The sequence below is a fragment of the Salvelinus sp. IW2-2015 genome, unplaced genomic scaffold (assembly GCF_002910315.2).
Source record: "Salvelinus sp. IW2-2015 unplaced genomic scaffold, ASM291031v2 Un_scaffold1429, whole genome shotgun sequence".
Taxonomy (NCBI): Eukaryota; Metazoa; Chordata; class Actinopteri; order Salmoniformes; family Salmonidae; genus Salvelinus; species Salvelinus sp. IW2-2015.
Genome location: NW_019942903.1, coordinates 248416 through 265711, shown reverse-complemented (window position 1 = coordinate 265711; position 17296 = coordinate 248416). Strand labels below are relative to the sequence as shown.

Sequence of the window (17296 nt, the reverse complement as noted above, 5' to 3'; positions counted from 1 at the left end):
GGGTGTAATTGCGGCCTGCAATTCGGGGTCTTCCTGCATGTGGGTGTTTGTATCTGCAGGAACCCCTCTTTACACTTCTATGTTTAAGCTAGGACTCCAGGTACACAGGCTGGAGGCGGGGTTCCTGTGCAGGAAGTGAGTTTGTTTATACAGGACTTCCCACCCCCACCTACATCAACCAATCATGTCAATGCGGAGCTATACCGGTAAATCCAGAATATTATAAGTGTCACTTAAACACAAGCTGGAATGCACACATGCAGTAACGGCCCGCGATCACACACACTTGAATCTGGACAGCAAGGGTTGGTTGGAGAAGCAATGTAAATCAAAATTATGAAACGTATAGATCTTTCTTCTGACTTATCAGTTGAACCAGTTACAGCTTTCCTTTTTAGGGTTTTTCAAATTGAGATTTTTTTTGTGGCAGATAAACTACTATTTACGCTGTCACTGGCGCAACTTTCAACCCCAACTCAACTACTCCAGTAATTTCGTTCTCACTGGGAGAATCTCAGGGGCTTACACCTCGCGTCGGTTCTCCTCAAAACCAATTGGAGGAGAATGTCAGTGTGGCGAGACCTCTGGCTTTTTCCTCCAATGGGTTTTGAGAGAGGACTCACACTGATTCAGTCACATCACATGCATCATCTCCTTAATGTTTGTAGCCATGTCTGTCGAACTCGCCTTTCYTTGTCGTGTTGCCTCCATTAMGMCAARTTTGACAGCAACAGCCTTGCAAGACATCTGTCAACTWATGGGAGAAACCTATGCTGCTCTTCGAGTGGAAATGGTGCAGGAACAAAATCAAAGTTCAAGGATAAAGACAAAGTTGCAGGCGATGGAGAATAGCACCTGGACGGAGAAGCCAGCGATCTGCAGGGAGAGAATGCAAAACCTCGGTGAGATTAAATAAATACAGACAGTTATGAGTACAGGTTGATTACAAATAGGCTATAGCTAGCGATGTGTTATTTCCCCACTTGTAAGATAGCGAGCTAGCAGTCTGCCTCCCTGGCTGAATGTGTGGTCTGTGGGGGGTGCCCTGGCTCTGTTAAGTAAAGTATTCATGACAAGCAGTGAAAAGATGCTTTACAAATACAATCTAATCTATTTTACATATAAATGTCATGAGTGCTGATGGCCAATATTTCCACTATGTTTTGTGAAATCTGAGCCTCGTTATCACTGTATTTTCTTGAACCAGATTTGAAGGAAATCATCTGTATTTGTTTGTTGGCTACCCCACCAGGTTTGAGAAACTTCCCAGTCGTTGATCAAATCCTCAATGAACAAGAGGCCAATGGTATTTGGCTAGAACATGAGCCTATTGTGGAAGATAAAAGTCCGCCATCACTGGTACCAGAGAGAGAAGAGCAATCACAGGCTCTTAGTCAGACAACAGACATGGTGAGTTGAGCTTGTGGTTTGGCTGTTGATTTTGTAAGGGTAGATATCTCTCAGAGCCGCGCTGTTTACACACAGGTTTAATGGAAAACCATGTGAGCATGTCACGCCCAGCCAAAGTTACACATCCAGTGTAGCAGGCCTGTAACCGTAAATAGTACCGTAAGGCTTTGAATAACACCTAAATAAACTCTATATACCATCTAGGATACAGATAAAACGTTTTAGGTTTGGTTTCCCAAGGATTCTCCTTTAAACATGAAATATATAAATACCCGCGTGTTCCATGATTTATGTTAAACATAGTTTTCATTGAATACTTTTTTTTTAACCACAAGATGCTTGTGTATCTGTTGCTCTGTGATCTACTAGCTTAAAAGCTGATAACATCATTGGTTGTCTTTTGGAAGGGGGTGGAGACATTTCCAGTACGACCTGTCATAAAACAGGAGGATGATGATGACATGGAGTCTCAAGGTCAGTTGAATCTATTATTGTAATTTATGTTCAATACAAAAAGCACAACTCTGCAGCATGAGCTTTACTCTTCTTTGAAACAATTAGGGCTTCTGTATTGGCCAATATGATGGATCACTAAGAAATGTACTGTTGGTGACTTTCTTTCCAGTTTACAGTGTGTGGATTACAGAGACTCGCAAGGCCAATCAGAATATCACAGGAGAAAGTGATGAGGACGAGAAGTCCAGCCTCTGGGGGATCCAGAGAACTTGGACTCGACGACGTTAAGAGAGAACAGAGTCCGTTGCTGGTGTCAGCTGAGGATGCAGCGGCACCCACAAAGAAGAAATATAATAATATAAATATAAAAATGTACACCTGTGAAATATGTGGTAAGATTGAGACCAAGAAAGGCACAATGACAAGTCACATGATAAAGCACACAGGGCTGCCCTTTAGCTGCGATATCTGTGGTGAGAAATTCAAGCTTCGCAACTTCATGACCAGACACAAGCGCTCCAAACACACAGTGAAAACGTACAGTTGCCCTATGCAAAAAAAACTTCCGGCAGGCCACATTTCACGACACACATGAGCGTGGTCACACTGGAAAAAACTATTGGTGCTGAGACTGTGGCGAGATGTTCAAGGAACGCAGGGATCGTGACACGCATGATTGCATTGTTTACAAGGGAGAATGGTCCTTCAGCTGCTCCGAGTGCAATAATGACTTTCAAAGGCTGTACCATCTTAAAAAGCACCCTCTAATGGTGGCACAGACCATTAACAAAGAACCTGAGTCAAAGGACATTGAGGACCAACAGAGTCCGTTCTGAAAAATCAATAAGGAGTGAACCAATACAGTACACCTGTGAAATATGTGGAACAACTTAGGGGAATAAAGGTGGCGAGACCAAACACATGGTAATACACAGAAAGAAGCGCTATACCTGTGATGTCTGTGGCAAGGTATTTAGGCTCAAATCCCTGTTCACGATACATCAGCTCAGACACAAGGGAGACCTTCAGCTGTCTTGAGTGCAAAGAGGACTTTAAAAATCAATACTATCTTAAAAAATACCCGTTTGAAAGGCACTCTCTAAAGGTCGAGCAGGCATGTTCTGATCATGATACTGCCATGGTAGTTCAGGGAGCACAGCCTTCTATTGGCAGCAACCTAAAGGCAGATATGAGTACCCTAGGTGGACAACTTCAGGTCGCAAAACCTCAGTTGTTACTTATTCAATGTCAGACTAGGCCTGTAAATGTCAGCTCCCCTTTGGACCAATGACAAGTGAATTGGCTTCAACTGAATTTAGTTTTTTTGTTTAAATTTAAAAACAAGGAGAGACATGAATGAAGGGACGACAGATGGTAGGAAGATAGTTAGTGTATAACTTTGATGGGACTGGCAAGGGATCCAGGCTGCATCACATCCGGRCGTGATTGGGAAATATGGGCGGCGCACAATTAGCCCAGCGTCATCCGGGTTTGGCCAGAGTAGGCAGTCATTGTAAATAAGAATTTGTCCTTAACTGACTTGCCTAGTTAAATATATCTTATGCGCAGAGGCAGGTGGCTTTCACTACATATATTTCCTCAGGTACCTGGATGATTTAAAAAAAAAAACATATATATTTTTTTCTTCTAATATATGTTAATCTATTTTAGGTTACTTGCTACCGTGCAGTATCGGTTTGACAGTATTTTATCTTTCATGCCAAGTACACGTATTTGCATCTGGAGAGAGGGGTGTCATTGCGGCCTGTAATTCATGGTGTTCCTGCATGTGGGTGTTTTTGCGTCTGCTAGTTAGGACTCTGGTGAACAGTCCGGAGGCGGGGGCGACACTGGTAGCTAGCTTGGTCACTGGTAGAAGGAACCAATGGGATGCTTGAGGCGATCATTCCTGCAAATGCAGGAACACCACAAATTGTTGGCCTGCAATCACAGACTATTGAATATGGACAGGAAGGGTTGTACAAGCAATGTTGTGTTTTTATATTTTTTGTTCAGTTTACATGTAAATTGCTGGTCTGATGTTTCAAGAGATGAAATAAAATATCACTAATGTTCCATATGCAAAAAAAAGCATATTTCTCATGCTTTATGAGTGTGAGTGTTTATCTTGACAGGTGTGGCATATTAAACTGTGTGATCATTACACAGGTGAGTCTTGTGCTGGGGACAATAACAGGTCACACAACACAGTGCCGCATATGTTGTCTAAAGTTGAGGGAATGTGCAACTGGCATTCAATGTTGTTCTCTACCATAAGTCYCCTCCACCATCATTTCAGAGAATTTGGCAGTACGTTCAACCTGCCTCAACCGCAAACCACGCCACCCCAGGCGACATCCGGGATCGTCTGAGGGGGTGCTGAGGAGTATTTCTGTCTGCAATAATAATGCCTATTTAAGGGGAAAAACTCAATCTAGTTGGCTGGGCCTGGCTACCAAGGGGGTAGTTTTATGCCCTCCCAAGCCCACCCATGGCTGCGCCCCTGCCCAGTTATGTGAAATCCGTAGATTATGACCTAATATGTTTTTTCCATTGACTGATTTCCCTATGAACTGTAACTCAGTAAAATCTTTGAAATTGTTGCATGTTTGGTGTATATTTTTGTTCAGTGTAAATCAGTGATGGAATTGATAGATCTTTCTTCTGACTTATCAGTTGTTCCAGTAACAGCTTTCCTTTAGGTTTGTCAACTTTAAAAAAAAACATTTGGAGAGGAATAAAAATCAGTCAGTGATATTTACATTTTATTATTTTACAACAAATATTGATAACAGCAGGAACATTTTAAGGAGGCAGATAAAGATTGTCTATTATATTGACAAGATATTCAAGTGACCTCTCTAACAATGGAAATAAATGTCCTCAAATATGGAAGGAAGGCTGGAGGAGGTGAGATCAGACCGGACCAAAACCATGTAGTTAGGTCATTGGTTTCTGCATTATGATGCATATAGTACTTAACAATTCAACATGGGCTGGAAGGTAGCCTAGTGGTTAGAGCGTTGGGCCAGTAACTGAAAGGTTGCTGGATKGAATCCCCGAGCTGACAAGGTGAAAATCTGAAAATTCTGCCCCTGAACAAGGCATTCAACCCCTGGTAAGCTGTCATTATAAATAAGAATTTGTTCTTAACTGACTTGCCTAGTCAAATTAAGAAAAATATAAAAACAATTCTGTGGCAGCCATGTTAGCTCCCCATTAACATTACATGGGAATATATAAACTGAAAATCTAGAATTTAAAACATTCTAAAAGTTGGCCTAAGGGTGCATTTGTAAATTGCTTCCAGTGTGTCAGAGTGCACTCTGGGTCATTCGTAAATTCAGAGCATTGTCAGATTGCCTATTCAGAGTGCGCTCTGGCTGAGGAGTAGGGTTGATCTGGGCGTTCTGACCTCACAAAGGCTGTCAAGCACCCAAGCTAACTGGCTAAAGTTGGCTTGCTTGCTCCTTCCAGACACAAATAAGAGAACACCTCTCTCTGACCATTTTACTCGCCCTAGCAGAGTGTTTTCATGTTATCTAGAGCGTTAGTGACTAACTGCAATTTAATAACTTTTTTTGCAGATGTTTACTGACTCCAGTCATATTCAGCGGGTTTTGCGAGTTCGTAAATTCATCCGGTATTCTGCACTCTGGCTTACTTAGACGAGAGTGCTCTGAAATCAGAGTAGATAGCCAGAGTGAATTTACGAACGCACCCTAAATATGGCTCGAGATGGTACCATTCTAGCCAATGATAGGGCAGATACACATTTTCATTCCTCCACTGTACTTGAATGATGAATTTAGGTCACAAATTAGGAAGGAACTCCCCTCACCTGGTTGTCTTAAGTCTTCATTGAAAGGAAAACCCAAAAACCTGCAGACGCTCGGCCCTCTGTAGAATGAGTTTGACACCCCTGAGATGGAGGACTCGTCTTTGTATCTGTGCCATTAAGTCCATTTGAAACTAGTACATTTTCTTCATTGGCTGATTGCTCCCAACCATAGAATGAATAGAACGAGTGTCCCCATTCAAGTCAATGATGGGGGGGACTGGCGGCCATTGCAAGTGTAGACATAGCAGCAAAGCAGGAAGTAAAAGCATGAATTGTACCCACGAGGCATATGTGGCAGGGGCTCCTAACGATGACAGATTACAAAATGAAAGCCAGCCACATCATGGACATCAACACCTTTTTCTTACAGTTAGAGCACTACGACAACTCTGACCCCCAGAGGACACCATACTTATGGTCTCCACAGAGGATGCATCCCTAGCCGTGCCCTCAGAGTATGTGCTGACTGGGATCGAACCCAGATCTGTAGTGACGCTTCTAGCACTGTGATGCAGTGCCTTAGACCGCTGCGCCACTAAATATGTCTGGGCATAGTCTCTGTGGGGCATAGTCTCTGTGAGGCATATCTACCCTTACAAAATCGTCTGACAAAGCACAAGCTCCATTCACCTTGTCTGTCATCTGTACTGTTCTATTTCTACGTTCCCAACTCATAGGAATCCCCACTCAGATAACTACTWTGAAATGGGAGAAGCCCTCAATTGCAATGCCCATGCTAAAACAGGTTATATCCATGATGAGTCCTATCTATCTCTCTGATAACGGGCACAACTCTGATATAGTTGTTTTTTTACCCCAACGTTTGTGAGATGCCTTATGCATCCACTTATCAGTGCATTTGTAACAACCTAATCATTACAAAACGTATATTCGGCTAAATAAGTCACGTAGCAAATTAGCAATAAAATGCTTCGTTGAACAAATTCGACACTTATTTCCTCCATACAAAAATTCCTCACTTTCGTAAACYGATTTCGGGCTGAGTAAAACGTCTCGCTTCGCCCCCTCCTCTGGTATTTATTGCAATTCATACTCCGATCTGTGAAAGGCAGCAATACGCAACAAAGCGTCTGGTCTGCCGAAAAACCACACGAAGAAGAAGAATCAGTATCTCTGGAAACGGCCAACACTTCTTCAACCATTCCGCCAGTAGCCAATTTCCTTCTCTTACTGTCAGGTGTTGAACCACACGCATCAACTTTTGTATTTGTGTAACATGTCTTTCGAACTTGCCTTTCGTTCTCGTGTTGCCTTCATTATGGAAACCTTGACAGCAACAGCCTTGCAAGACATTTGTCAATTTATGGAAGAAACGTATGCTGCTCTTCGAGTGGAAATATTGCAAGAGCAAAACCGAAGTTCGACGACAAAATTGCATGCTATGGAGAATAGCGAGGGGAAGGAAAAGCCTGCGAACAGTATGGAGAGCGTTCAAGAAGACGGTGAGATTAAATATTTACAGATAGTTATGCCTATTGACTATTTGTCTGTAGGAAGCTAMGAGACAAATAATACAKTAGCTGGCAGTCGCCTGAATGTGCAGCCCCGGAGGGRGCTGTTATTACTGACTGYATAATAGCGCCCTCTGRTGGACCTTAGGGCTATAGTCTGTAGGGGGCACCCTACTCCCCCAGTAGTGAAAAGGTGATTTGCAAATACTATTCTAAATATATGCAATCWTGACGATTGATGGCATATTTCTACMACATGTTTTTGTGAAATCTGAGCCTCGTTATCCCTGTATGACCAACATTTTCAGAAAATCTCAATTTGTATGTTAGCCCGCTCATCAGGTTTCAGAAACTTCCCAGTCGTGGAGCAAATCCTCAAMGAACAAGAGGCCAATGGTCTTTGGCTAGAAGGTGATCCTACTGTGGAAGATGAAGGTCCACCGTCACTGGTACCAGAGGAAGAACAGCCATTGCAGCCTTTTGGTCAGATGACAGACAAGGTGAGTGGAGCTTGTGCCAAGGCTGACGATTTTTGTAAGGGTAGATATCTCACAGAAACTAGGCCCAGACATATTTAATTGAAAACCATGCAAGCGCACGCCCAGCAAAAATGTGTTGCAGGCCTTTGACTGTAAATAGTATATTAAGGCTTTGAATGACCCTTAGATAAATTCAATAGGGCTTTCCGAGTGGCGCAGCGGTCTAAGGCATTGCATCGCAGTGCTAGAGGCGTCACTACAGATCCGGGATCGATCCCGGTCTGTGTCGCAGCCGGCTGCAACTGGGATACCCATGAGGCGGTGCACAATTGGCCCAGCGTCGTCTGGGTTAGGGGAGGGTTTGGTTGCCGGGATGTTCTTGTCCCATTGTGCTCTAGCGACTCCTGTGGCGGGCCGGGTGCAGGCACGCTGACACGGTGGCAAGTTGGGCGGTGTTTCCTCCGACACATTGGTGCATCTGGCTTCCGGGTTAAGCGAGCAGTGTGTCAAGAAGCAGTGCGGCTTGGCAGGGTCGTGTTTCAGAGGATGCATGGCTCTCGACCTTAGACTCTCCCGGGTCCGTACAGGACTTGCAGCGTTAGGACAAGACTAACTACCAATTGGAAATCACGGAAAAGTGATATATATAAAAACTCAAAATACCATCTAGGCTACAGATAAACCTTTTTAAGGGTTGTTTTCAAAGATTCTCAGTTAAGCATAAAATATACCCTATCAAAAATATTTGTTTGTATTAAATATATTCCATGATTTTGGTGTCATTCCCCTGCTGTATTATGTATTGTAATGGAAAACCCCTACAACAAGATGCTTGTCTAACTGTTGCTGTATGATCTACTCTCTTAAAGGCTGATAAGAGTTAATAACACCGCTGGTTGTCTTTTGGAAGGGAGTGGAGACATGTTCAGCACCACTGGTCATTAAACAGGAGGAAACGGATGATGACGTCAAGGAGTCTCAAGGTCAGTTGAAGCTATTATTGTATTACGTGTTCAAGCTCTGCAGCATGAGTTACAGTGTCTTCAGAAACGAGTCAAACCCCTTGACTTATTCCACGTTTTGTTACACCCTGAATTCAAAATGGATTAAATCAAAAATACAAAACTTCTCACCCAATAATGACAAAGTGAAAACGTGTTTTAAGAAATGTTTTCAATTTTGAGCAACTCCAGCCGCCGCTTGGCATTGCGCATGGTGATCTTAGGCTTGTGTGTGGCTGCTCGTCCATGGAAACCAATTTCATGAATCTCCCGGACAAACAGTTTCTGTGCTGACATTGCTTCCAGAGGCAGTTTGGAACTCGTGAGTGTTGCAACCAAGGACAGGCGATTTCTGTGCGCTACATACTTCAGAGGTCCCATTCTGTGAACTTGTGTGGTCTACCACTTTGCGGCATTGTTGCTCCTAGGACGTTTCCACTTCACAATAGCAGGACTTACAGTTGTCTGGGGCAGTTCTAGCAGGATTTTTTTTTTTTTACGAACTGACTTGATGGTAAGGTGGCATCCTATGACTGTGCCATGTTGAAAGTCACTGAGCTCTTCAGTAAGGCCATTTTACTGCAAATATGGAGATTGCATGGCTGTGTCCTCGTTTAAATTTTTTATTAATTTATTTATTTATTTTTACACCTGTCGGCAACGGGTGTGGCTGAAATTGCAGAATCTGCTAATTTGAAGGGGTGTCCACATACTTTTTTGTATATATAGTATACCTGACCTGCCGGCCCTACCTACATGGTCGGCCCTGCTTCCCCGGATTGCCGGCTGGCCCTGCTGACCTGGCCGACCGGCTGACCCTATCTACCTGGCCGACCGGACCCTGGGTCAATACTTTCAAGAAGCACCTTTGGCGGCAATTACCGCTTTGTGTTGTCTTGTGCAGAGCTGATAGACGTTCCCATCTGGATTTGGGTATTTTCTCTTTTTTTCATTGTAGATTTTTTCAATCTCTGTTAAATTAGATGGGGAGTGGCGGTGAACAGCAATCAATTCTTTCCACAGATTTTCAATGGGATTCTGGTCTGGGCTTTAGCTGGGCCACTCAATGACTTTTACATAATTGTTCTGAAGCCATTCCAGCATTGCTTTGGCTGTATACTTGGGTTTGTTCTGTTGGATCGTANCCGGATTGCCGGCTGGCCCTGCTGACCTGGCCGACCGGACCCTGAGTCAATACTTTCAAGAAGCACCTTTGGCGGCAATTACCACTTTGTGTTGTCTTGTGCGGAGCTAATAGATGTTCCCATCTGGATTTGGGTATTTTCTCTTTTTTTCATTGTCGATTTTTTTCAATCTCTCTTAAATTAGATGGGGAGCGGCGGTGAACAGCAATCTTCAAGTCTTTCCATAGATTTAATGGGATTCTGGTCTGGAATTTAGCTGGGCCACTCAATGACTTTTACATAATTGTTCTGAAGCCATTCCAGCATTGCTTTGGCTGTATACTTGGGTTTGTTCTGTTGGATCGTAAATATTTGCACCAGTCTAAGGTCATTTGCACTCTGAAGCAGGTTCTTATCAAGGATTTGTCTGAATTTGGCTCCATTCATTGTTCCCTCTATCCTTACTAGTCTCTCAGTCCCTGCCGCTGAAAAGTGTCCCCATAGGATGATGCTGTCACCACCATGCTTCATGGTAGGGATGGTGTTAGATGGGTGATGAGCTGTGCCTGGTTCTCCAGACATAGCGCTTTGCATTCTGCCCAAAGAGTAAAATGTTGGTCTCATCGGACCAAAGAATATTTTTCCTTATGCTCTCTTTCACATGTAGTTTTGTAAACTCCAGCCGTGATGTCATTTGCCTTTTTCTCAGAAGTGGCGTCCGTTTGGCCACTCTTGCGTAAAGCCCAGATTGGTGAAGTGCTATAGAGACTGTTGTCCTTCTAGCAGGTGCTCCCATCTCAGCCAAGGAACTCTGTATTTATGTTGATGGTTATTGGTCACCTCCCTGACCAAGGTTCTTCTAGCCTGGTTGCTCAGTTTGGTTGGACAACCAGTTCTTGGCAGAGTCTGGGTAGTTACGTATTTTTTCCATTGCCCAATGATGGAGACCACTGTGCTCTTGACTGTTTCCAACACTGGAAATTGTTTTATAACCTTACCCAGAGAATTCTATCAGATCTACATACAGTACCTTGGACATAATGGAATAGTTTCTGCTCTGACACATACACTATCCATTGTGGTAACTTTATATAGACGGAGGTGCGTTCAGTGCCCCCCCCCCCAAAAAAATATTATTGAACAGACTTTTGGGGTATGTTTGCTCCCGTTTCGGTGGGTGTGGTGAGCTTGAAGCAATGAGTGTGGCGTACAGTATTTAAAGGGCAGTGGCCTTACTGACGAAGTTTGCTCCGTTTTCACTTTGCTCCGTTCAACTTTCCCTCAATCCTGACTAGTCTCCCAGTCCCTGTCGCTGAAAAACATCCTCACAGCATGATGCTGCCACTACCATGCTCCTCTGCTAGGAGTGGTGCCAGGTTCCCTCCAGACGTGACGCCAAAGAGTTCAATCTTGATTTCATCAGACCAGAGAATCTTGTTTCTGGCTTTTGGCAAACTCCAAGTGGGCTGTCATGTGCCTTTTTAATGAGGAGTGGCTTCCGTCTGTCCACTGTACCATAAAGGCCTGATTGGTGGAGTGCTGCAGAGATGGTTGTTCTTCTGGAAGGTTCTCCCATCTCCACAAAGGAACTTTGAGCTCTGTCCGAGTGATCATCGGGTTCTTGGTCACCTCCCTGACCAAGGCCCTTCTCCCCGCCAGTTTGCTCTGCACTCTAGGAAACTCTTGGTGGTTCCAAACATCATACAATTTAAGAATGATGGAAGCCATGTGTTTTTGGGACCTTCAATGCTGCAGAAATGTTTTGGTACCCTTCCCCAGATCTGTGCCTGACACAATCCCTGTCTCTGAGCTCTACGGACAATTCCTTTGACCTCATGGCTTGGTTTTTGCTCTGTATTCACTGTCAACTATGGGACCTTATAAAAAAAAAAAAGTTCACTTTGTCATTAAGGCGTATTGTGTAGATGGGTGAGAACAAATTATTTCATCCATTTTGAATTCGGCAACAAAATGTGGAATAAGTCAAGGGGTATGAATACTTCCTGAAGGCACTGTATGCTCTTAGCTTCAATGGACAATATGCGAGTCACTGTGAAACAACCTCTAAAATGTATTGTTGGTGAATGCCTTTCCAGGTTATAGTGTGGGATGCCAGAGACTCACAAGGCCAACCAGAATATCACAGAGGAAAGTGATGAGGAGAAAGAAGTCAAGCCTCTAGGGGATCCAAAGAACTTGACTCGACGACTTTAAGAAAGAACGGAGTCTGTTGCTGGTGTCAATTGAGGATGCTGCAGCTCCCACAAAGAAGAAGAAATATAACATAAGATACACCTGTAAAATATGTGGAAAGACTGGGACCAAGAAAGGCAGAATGACAAGTCACTTGATAACACACGAAGGGCCTTCTAGTTGTGATATTTGTGATGAGAAATTCAAGKATCAGAATGGCTTGAKWAAGCACAAGCTACTCAAACACAGTGTGAAACCCTACAGTTGCTTTGTGTGCGGAAAGATGTTTTTATATTCTAAAATACGTGACTACCATGAGCGCATACACYTTGGAGAAGACTACTGGTGCGCGGACTGTGGCAAGACGTTCAAGGAGCGCCAGGATCGCGACACKCARGAMTGCATTGTTTGCAAGGGAGACCGGCCCTACAGCTGCTCCGAGTGCAACAAGGACTTTGAAAGGCAGTACCATCTCAAAKAACACCAGCTGGAAAAACACCCTCTAATGGTGGAGCAGACTGTCGAACCAGAACCTGAGTCCAAGCACTTTGAGGACCAACAGAGACAGTTTGAGTCAGCTGAGAGTTCTGAGGCACCCATAAGGAGTGAACCGATACAATACACTTGTGAAATATGTGGAACAACTTGGGCGACTCAAAATAGCATGCGCTCTCACATGTTTATACATAGAAAAATACAAAGAAGGAAACACTATACCTGTGACGTCTGTGGCAAGGTATTTAGGCTCAAATCACCTTTCACCAAACATCAGCTCAGACACAAYGGAGACCTGCCKTTCAGCTGCTCAGAGTGCAACCAGGACTTTAAAAGTCAGTACCACCTTAAAAAACACCAGCTTGAAAAACACCCTCTAAAGGTGGAGCAGCCATGTTCTGATCATGATCTTTTATTGACAGRGACCTGAAGGCTGATATCGGTGCCCTTGGTTGGTAWGTTCAGGTCCCACAACCTGAGTTGAACAATGATCGTGGTGATGATGTCTAACGTGTGCTCTGTCTGAGAATGTCAGCTACTATTTATGCTCTTCACTGAACATGACCCAATTAAAATYGCTGCAACTGAATMAACATTTTTAAGTGTAAGAATATTTGGTTTTAATGTCWKWTTTTTTTMMRRMMWWTWTTMMRRTTMGSKAAAWTTYYWWTTTWKRTTTMMTTMYAAAYSKWMYWTTWYGSRWKSMMGMTMMTWAAWWYSRTMMRSMWWTTMYAWWAAAAKKWMWRCKAAKRTWKSMTTRCKWTTTWWWAAKKYGGSKAAAMWWMGYAAYYYMMYYSSYWTWKRMYWTTTGTAAAWGCAGAGCAACTTTCTCCACCTGGAACTGAATGTGTTTACTTTTGTGACATGGTGAGCTCTCCTATAGAGGGAGGCGGAATCAGAGTAGAACAGCACCCTAAATCAATTGGGTCGATAAACTGGTATTTACGGTAGACTAACGTCATGACCTCTGCCACCCGGAAGTAAACAATGACATGTTATACGGCTAGCGAGCTGAACACAAGATAAACAATATCGCCGAAGATTTTCACAGAAATATAGGTAGTGCTTTTTCATGACATGGTAATTTTACTCTACAAACCATTCATCAAATACACTTAATGTGTAAGCTTTGAGTGAAATAACGTTAAGCGATAATGTCGAATTCTGTACCTTTTCACTCTCAGCTCGCCTCCATCATGGAGGTATTGGCTAACGCGGCAGTGGCAGAAATCTGCCAACTTGTAGACGATGGCTATGCCGTGTTGCGCCTTGAAATATCGAGAACTCAGAGCGAAAACCAGGCTTTGAAGAACAAACTACACCTGGTGGAGGTTCGTTCTAGGGAACGATCTGTCAAAAGAAGCATCGTACCCCCATTGTCGATCTGTTTTGGTGCGCAAGGAACAGGTGAGTTTCTYTAGTTTACCAATGCAATGATAGACATTGTGAGTTTTGGTGCAGGAAATATTATTTATGGACTGCATGTTCTCAATGCCGTGCATGTCATGAATCTATTGTTTTCCCACTCTGATATAGATCAAGTCGAAAAGAAGAAGCAGTCCCCCAGTGTAAGGAGAAATGGAGGATCCGTGGTGTTGTGGGACAGGAGCACTAGGACTGTCAGTGAAGAGGTTAATGGATTCTTAGTTACATATCTTATATATCAGATTAGATTCTATATATCAGATTAGATTAGATCTTATATATAGATTTGCAGACAAATCTATCTGCACTCTTGCACTTTTCTTAAATTGTTCCCCATTTCTTAAATAAGTACTTTGATCACCAGATTTTCAACACTGCTTATTTTTGTACATTTAAGTTGAACATTTTAATTTTAAAAAATCAAGACGATGGCATGGAGAAAATTATTGGCACCCCAGGGCTAGTACTTGGTTGCAAAGCCTTTGGCCAAGATAACTGTAGACAAGCGCTTCTTGTAGCCATCAATGAGCTTGCTGCACCTTTCTACTGACAATTTGGCTCACTTTTCAGCCGTAAACGGCTATAATTGTTTAATATTGGAGGGATGCCCTCCATCAACGGCTGTTTTTAGATCTTGCCATAGGTTTTTGAGGTGATTCAGATCTGGACTCTGCTGGCCACTCCAGAACATTCCAGCCTCTCTTCTTAACCATTCCTGGTTGCTTGTGTGTGTGTGTGTGTGTGTGTGTGTGTGTGTTTGGGGTTGTTGTCCTGCTGGAAGACCCATAACAATCCAACAGAGACACAGTTTTTGGACACTGGGTTTAACATTGGACTACAAAACASCTGAATKTGCTGATGTCATGATGGCTTGCACACTACCAGAGGTAGGGAGGGTGTTCTTTTCATTGAATGCTTAATTTGGTCSTCAGTAAACACAGCGCTGATCTGTATTGCCAAAGAGTTCCATTTTTTWTATTGGTCCACAGAACATTTGGGTGGATTTTTGGTAAGTTAAATCAGGCATTTTGTGTCTCCTTCAGCAGTGTGATCTTCCTATGTTTACCAACGACCAAACAAAGCATTCAAAGAAAATATCACCCTCCCCACAATCAATTATGGGGGAGGTTTGACAATACMGTGGGGTTAATTTGCTGCTTCTGGGGGCCTTGYATGTTTGCAAGATATTATGAWGGTGTTTTGGTTCAACCCAGTGTCTCTGTTGAAGGTCATTGGTCTTCCAGTAGGACAACGACCCCAAACACACATAAAAAAGCACCCTGGAATGCTTCAAGAAGAAGCYCTGGACTGTTCTGGAGTGGCCAATGAAACTTAAGTTTACAAAAATGACATTGATTCTGCAATGTTGAAAATCCAATAAGGTGTGGTGACCAAAAGTTAGATTAAAAAAAAGTATAATTTCAGTTTATTTTAGAATAAATGGGGAATTATTTAAGAGCACACTCCAACTGTACTTATAGACTGTGTGGTTATTCCTGGAGMGAACTTGAGGATACAGCAGGACAGTTAGAGTTCAGTCCAATTCCTCCTCTTGTTTTGCAGAAAATMGARACAACTGAGCATCCTGAGGTAGTGGTTGTAAAAGAGGAGAAATTGGAAGAGGAGCTGAGAGACTGTGGKTCAAAGCACAACCAGCAACCCAGGAGACTGAGTAGGTACCACACTTACCAATAGGATGGGGCCATAATGGTCTAGTTACAAAAAGTTCACAATCGCATCATGAAATTCATGTTTTTATTTCCTCTCTATCTCATTCTTGTCCTCAGTTAGTGTGTCTCAGTCTCTTGTTGCTGTGAARGATCAAATCCTGAATGCAGAAACTTCACCTGTGGAGGTAGCTGAGGAGAAGCGAGACTGCGACAACCAGAGGCTCCAACAGACCGCGAACGGACACAGCACGGCAAGCCAGCACACACACAGCTCGGACTGTGTGACATATCAGAGAGAGAGTCATACAGCAGCTGGCCTCTCTCGCATAGAGGATGGCAGAGACATGCTTGATCCGTCTTGTTCTTATTTGGTGGAAACTGACTCTACTAAGTCACTTGATGCCCAMCCGCCCTTGACTCAGAGTGGAGTCACAACCTTYTGTGACAGTATGGCTTCCTCTGCCTCACTGGGCTGGAAGCAGGAGGCCGGAGGAGTTGACACTCTTAAAATGGAGGCAGGAATGCCCTCTTGGACCAAAGGGAGGGATATTGGAATGGGCCTGGCTGCTCAGTGTGGAGTTGACATCCCTGGGAAAAACAGGGAGGGTGTTCAGCTGGGGAACGGCACAAACGTCTGTCCTCAGAGCAACGTTAACTTAAGGGAGAGCGAGTCATCGGAAGGGCGCAAGTCCAGTGAACCGGATGTAAAAGGATTCGATACCTCCTTAGACTATTTTTTCTCTCCGTCAGAAATGGCCGGGATACAGACTCACCACCAAGYTGACGGCGCTGGAGGCGAGGAGCTGACCTCTTGTCCGTATCCCGGRGACGATGGTTTCGTCAGCCCTTCAAACTCGACACAAGGGGGCCTCCTCTTCTCAAACAGACTGGTCAACTGCCAGGAATGTGGACGGCTGTTCTCCAACTCGCTAGACCTCGCACTGCACCAAAGAATTCACATGGGGGAGAAACTCTTCAGCCTTGCGCCCAGTGTGACAAGCAGTTCCTCCACCTGCACCAGCTCAAGACCCACCAGAGAATACACACCAGGGAGAAACCATTTAGCTGCTCCCAATGCGGGAAGCGCTTCTCCCAGTCCAGCCACATCAAGAGACACATGAGTGTTCACACAGGAGAAAACGGTTTGGCTGCAGCGTATGCGGCAAGAAGTTTTCACAATCCTGTAGCCTCAAAGTGCACCAGAGCGTCCACACCGGAGAGAGACCGTTCAGCTGCACTCAGTGCGGAAGAGTTTCTCTGTGCTCGGGAACCTAATGAGGCACCAGAGTGTCCACAGTAGAAAGCAGGATTAAGTCTTGAATAATTAATGGACACTGACTTCTGTTATATTGTGTTGGTAAAATATTATGGATTAATGATGATTTGTACATCGTGCACGGTAAACATTGTTGTTTTGTGATAATATCCTGACGTAAACTGTCTCTTGGTGTGATTGAACATATTAAAACATTACCCTGAAAATGAATGTGGAGTTATCATGTTTGTTCAGTGCATTGAATGAAAAACTGTCCAAGTCACTAAATATGAGCCTATTGCTATTAAACCTACTACTTATCAAAGGCTGCTCTGCAAACGTGGGTTGTCAAGATTTATTCAATTTTTTGGGTAAGGCTATTATGTTTAACAATAAAAATTCTATGAAAAAATTTGGTTTTGTGTGTAAGCTCTCGTGCAGTGTAATGTTTTGTTTAGAATAGTTGTTTTAGTCC

At 43.6% G+C, this 17296-nt stretch overlaps 1 protein-coding gene across 6 annotated transcripts; it reads left to right on the top strand.

Annotated features, from left to right (window-relative positions):
* Nucleotides 1-6792: 6792 nt before the first annotated feature.
* LOC112070804 (uncharacterized) lies at nucleotides 6793-17052 on the top strand. Of its 6 annotated transcripts, none has more exons than XM_070439133.1 (7): nucleotides 6793-7170; nucleotides 7522-7679; nucleotides 8569-8641; nucleotides 13656-13878; nucleotides 14008-14102; nucleotides 15460-15568; nucleotides 15684-17052. In XM_070439133.1, exons 3-7 carry the CDS (start codon nucleotides 8618-8620, stop codon nucleotides 16685-16687), a joined length of 1455 nt encoding a protein of 484 aa, XP_070295234.1. In that variant the 5' UTR covers nucleotides 6793-7170; nucleotides 7522-7679; nucleotides 8569-8617; the 3' UTR covers nucleotides 16688-17052. The 6 variants fall into 6 exon arrangements, with proteins under 6 accessions (XP_070295234.1, XP_070295233.1, XP_070295232.1 ...); XM_070439132.1 differs by having other exon boundaries at nucleotides 7510-7679; nucleotides 8528-8641; XM_070439131.1 differs by having other exon boundaries at nucleotides 6797-7170; nucleotides 7510-7679.
* Nucleotides 17053-17296: the final 244 nt, after the last annotated feature.